The 4,593-nt window shown below is 62.9% G+C and overlaps 1 protein-coding gene across 1 annotated transcript in view; it reads right to left on the reverse strand.

The window, feature by feature from the left end:
• SEMA6B (semaphorin 6B) overlaps positions 1-4,593 on the reverse strand; it is a 13,102-nt gene that overhangs the window by 633 nt on the left and 7,876 nt on the right. Inside the window, exons 9-12 of the mRNA XM_006171857.1 lie at positions 2,972-3,189; positions 2,114-2,245; positions 1,843-1,992; positions 3-148 (exon numbers count right to left, since the gene is read on the reverse strand). Of these exons, the coding sequence (XP_006171919.1) occupies positions 3-148; positions 1,843-1,992; positions 2,114-2,245; positions 2,972-3,189 (646 nt within the window). The remainder of the gene's footprint in view (positions 1-2; positions 149-1,842; positions 1,993-2,113; positions 2,246-2,971; positions 3,190-4,593) is intronic.

Raw genomic sequence — 4,593 nt, forward strand, 5'->3', positions numbered from 1 at the left:
GCCGCTGGCCCCGGCGGTGCCCGGCGTGCTGGCGTTGGGGCGCACCAGGAACTTGAGCACGGTGCCCGCCTCGGAGCCCAGGAAGACGACGGTCTGGTTGCCCCAGGGGCCGGCGCCCACGTCCACGGCCACTCGGGTGAGCTGGTGCCTGCAGGACGGGGGAGGGGCGGCGGGCATGTCCTGGGGGTCCTAGGCCACCAGGCACCACCCGTGTCCACAGGGTGCACGGACAGAGACACAGAACACCAAACGAACGCGCACGGCAAACGCGCACGGCAAACGCGCACGGCGCCCGGCACGCCACAGAGGGCCGGAGAAGCTGGCCCCAACCCGCTGGCGCTCGGCCGCCCTCCCCGGTGGACTCTCTAGGCGTCTGTGACGGCCCTTCGCACTCATCTCCCGGCCCTCGTCTGCGCTGTGGTTCGAATGTGCCCCCCAAAATCCATGATGGAAATTGGGAAGTGATGGCATTAAGAGGGCGGAGATGTTACCCGGCTCAGGGGCCGGCCCGTGGCTGGTGGCTAAGGGCGCTGGACTCCCACATGGCTGACTGCAGTTTGATTCCCGGGCCTTCTCACTTTCCCTCTCTCTTTCGTTCACTCTCTGTCCCTCTCTGGTCAAATTAAAATAAGTAAAGTTAAATAAAATAATTCTTTTTTTAATTAAAATTTTTTTTTTTTTATTTTTGGAGAGGTTTTTGCTATAGGGCACGTGCGCGCACCAGAAAGACAGAGAGAAACAGAGACAGAAAGCGAGAAATCACCGCCCGGGGGGATGGCCACGCCGCAATCCCTTCTCCTCCATTCTCCTCTCGGGATCTTGGGCACGCAAGCACATGCGCTCGGCATGAGTTTAAGCCACTGGGTCTGGGACTCGAACCGCGGTCAACTACATGGGAGTCCAGCGACATAGCCATTATGCTAACTGCTGGTCCCGAAATAAAATAATTCTTAAGAAAAAAAAAGAAGTGGGGCCAGGGGCCAGCAGGTGGCATGGTGGTGAAGGTGCTGGACTTCCACGGTTCGAGTCCTGGACCTGGAGACTTGAGAATCACACTGGGCACATGTGTGTGCGTGCCCAAATCCCAGGAGGAGAATGGAGGAGAAGGGATTGCGGATTGGCCATCCTCCCGCGGGGGGTGATTTCTCACCCTCCCTCATTCTCCCTCTCTGTCTCTGTCTCTCTCTGGTGAGCACACATGCCCTATATATAAAAAATAAAAAGGAGAAGAAGTAGCAGCAGTGGTGGGCTGGGCAGCAGGTGGGGTGGTGGTTAAGGAACTAGATCCCACATGGCCGACTGCACTGTTCAAGCCCTGGACCCACCGGCATGAAGAACATGCCGGGGGTGTGAGCATGTGCCCCGAATCCCGAAAGGAGAACTGGAGGTGAGGGGTCCCCTGGGGACGCTTTCTCCCTGTCCTCTGTCTCTTTCTGGCCCTCTGGCAAATTAAAAAAAAAAAGAGGCAGGGCCTTTGGGGGAAGAATCAGATTAGATAAGGCCGGGGGTGGTGCCCCGATGACCTTGGGGGGTTCAGGACAGGGAGGGCCCTCTGGCCCTGCACTGCCTGCTGGGGTCCTCACCCACAGGGAGATGCCCCCCCAGAAGTGGCTCCTGCTCTCGGGCCTCCAAAGCCGGGAGCTAACGACTGCTCTGCCTTGCAGGGCACCTGGACTGGTGACCTCGGCCGTCAGTGGCAGAGCAGGGACCAGAAGGGCCCCCCACTATGGTGCGTGTCCGTCTCCCTCCTCCCGCCCTCCCTCTGTCTCTCCGTCTCTCCAGGAGCCGCAGGCTCGGCTATGCCCACGTCCGACGGCCCCTCCCGGCCCCGCAGGCACTGACCGCGTCAGGGTCCGCACGATCCAGGGGCCGTGGCCCAGGGAGGGCACCGCCTCATCCATCAGCGGGTGCGTCTTGACGAAGTTGAGGATCTCGTCGGGCAGGGCGCTGGAGGCGTTGTACTGGGAGCCGGGGGTGGCGCAGCAGCCGGGCCTGGGCGTGGCATGGCGGTCAGAGCGCACTGGGCCCCCTAGGGCCTGCTTCCCGGGGGCCCACACCCTGACAAAGGGCCTTGGCCTCCCCCGCGTGTACAGGCACAGTTCCGGGGGCTCACCGTGGCCGCGGCACCTGGTCCTCGGGCACGGGCGTCCAGATGGACTCGGGGGACTTCTGCTCACGGAACCGGCCCTCAAACACGGCTGCCACCTGCGTCATGTCGAACGCACACACGGCCGAGCCGGGGATGCTGGGGGTGAGGCGAGAGGGTTGGGGACCTCGGTGGGGCCCTGCCCGGAGGCCTGGTCCTGCCAAGCCGCAGAGTCCCACCACCAAACTCCGCTGCTCCCCCTCCTCCTGTGCTGGAGCCCAGTTGCCCCGGTCGTCCCCACCTCTGCCCTCTGGTCACCCTCCACCCACTCCCCAGGCTTCCCCGAAATGCAGATGTGCCCTGCCCTCCCTGCTCCTCTCTCTCCCATGGCTGCCTAGGACTCTCGGGCTCCTCCTCCACCTTCCCTGTCCTCCCCCTGTGGCCATGCAGGACTCCTGGCTGTCACTGGGACACAGCAAGCCCATGGTGGCCTTGGGATAGCACAGGCCACTCCTCCAGGTCCCCTTCCTCCAGGAAGTCCTCATGCCTCCTCCCACTAAAAGCAGAGGGTGAGGACGTGCCAGCCACCAAGTTCTCTGCTATTGTTGGTCGAGGAGACAGAGACAGAGGGAAAGTGAGAAATCACCCCCTGGGTGGATGGCCACGCCACCGTCTTCTCTTCCCTTCTCTCGGGATTTTGGACCCAGCATGTTTTCCAAGCTGCTGGGTCTAGGACTTGAACCACGCGGTGAGCCACGTGGGAGCCAGCGCTTTTCCACCCGCCACCTGCTGGCCCTCCCCTAGTTCTGAGCTGCGGGCCTCAGGGGTCCGTCTTGGACCTGGGCCACTCTCCGCCCACGCCCGCGCGCCCCGGCGCCCGCTGACCTGTTGCTGGGCGTGGAGAAGACGGCCAGGACCACGGGCCGGCCGCCCAGGCTGACCACGCCCGTGACCGCGCGCAGCACGTTGAAGTAGAAGTGGGAGTCCCCGGGCACCGAGCAGTTGAGCCGCGCCTTCAGGAAGGACGTCCACTGCTTCTCCAGCACGCGTGGCGAGCCCCCCACGTCGTTCTTGCACACCCGGGCCACGCGGGACACCACCACCTGGCGTGACAGCAGACAGGCGGGGCCTGAGCCTGTGCCCGGAGTCCAGACGGTGGCCACGGGCAGTGTCGGCATCGCACGCCACCCCGGCTCCACAGAGGGGTGCCCACTGGGACCCCCATTAGCGAGTGGGGCCCACGCACAGTTAAGGGAGTGGCTGGGCCGCGGGCACGCCAGTAGACCTGGCAGCCACCACAGCTGGCTGCCTGGAGGGATGGACGGACGGATGGGTGGGTGGGAGGACGGACAGGTGGGGCCCTACCGGGTCTGGACGGGTGGTGGGTGGATGGTGGATGGATGGTGGATGGATGGGTGGTGGATGGGTGGATGGATGGACAGGTGGGCGGGTGGGAGGACGGACAGGTGGACGGTGGGAGGATGGACAGGTGGACGGGTGGGTGGGAGGACGGACAGGTGGATGGGTGGGAGGATGGACAGGTGGACGGGTGGATGGGTGGATGGACGGACAGGTGGACGGGTGGGAGGACGGACAGGTGGACGGGTGGGAGGATGGACAGGTGGACGGGTGGATGGGTGGATGGATGGACAGGTGGGCGGGTGGGAGGACGGACAGGTGGACGGGTGGGAGGATGGACAGGTGGACGGGTGGATGGGTGGATGGATGGACAGGTGGGCGGGTGGGAGGACGGACAGGTGGACGGGTGGGAGGATGGACAGGTGGACGGGTGGATGGGTGGATGGATGGACAGGTGGGCGGGTGGGAGGACGGACAGGTGGACGGGTGGGAGGATGGACAGGTGGATGGGTGGATGAGTGGATGGACGGACAGATGGATGGGTGGGAGGATGGACAGATGGGTGGATGGATGAGTGGATGGACGAATGGATGGATGGGTGGATGGGCAGACAGATGGATGGGTAGATGGACAGACAGATGAGATGACGAGATGGTATCAGGAAAGGCAGGCAAGTGGCTGGGTGGATGAACGGGTGGACAGATAAACGGATGACAGATGTATGTATGGATATACGGGTGGGTGGATGGTGGATGGTGGATGGATGATGGACAGATGAATGGGTGGGTGAATGGATGAATGGATGGGTGGAGGGGTGGATGGATGGATGGTGGATGGATGGGTGGGTGGATAGTTGGTGGGTGGATGGATGGATGGTGGATGGATGGTGGGTGGATGGATGGGTGGGTGGATAGTTGGTGGGTGGATGGATGGATGGTGGATGGATGGTGGGTGGATGGATGGGTGGGTGGATAGTTGGTGGGTGGATGGATGGATGGTGGATGGATGGTGGGTGGATGGTTGGTGGGTGGATGGATGGATGGGTGGATAGATCAATGGATGGGTGGTGGGTGGATGAATGGATGGTGGATAGATGGTGGATGGATGGTGGGTGGATGGATGGATGGTGGATGGATGGGGGGGGGGGG

This window comes from Tupaia chinensis, unplaced genomic scaffold (genome assembly GCF_000334495.1).
Source record: "Tupaia chinensis unplaced genomic scaffold, TupChi_1.0 Scaffold149964_2, whole genome shotgun sequence".
NCBI lineage: Eukaryota > Metazoa > Chordata > Mammalia > Scandentia > Tupaiidae > Tupaia > Tupaia belangeri.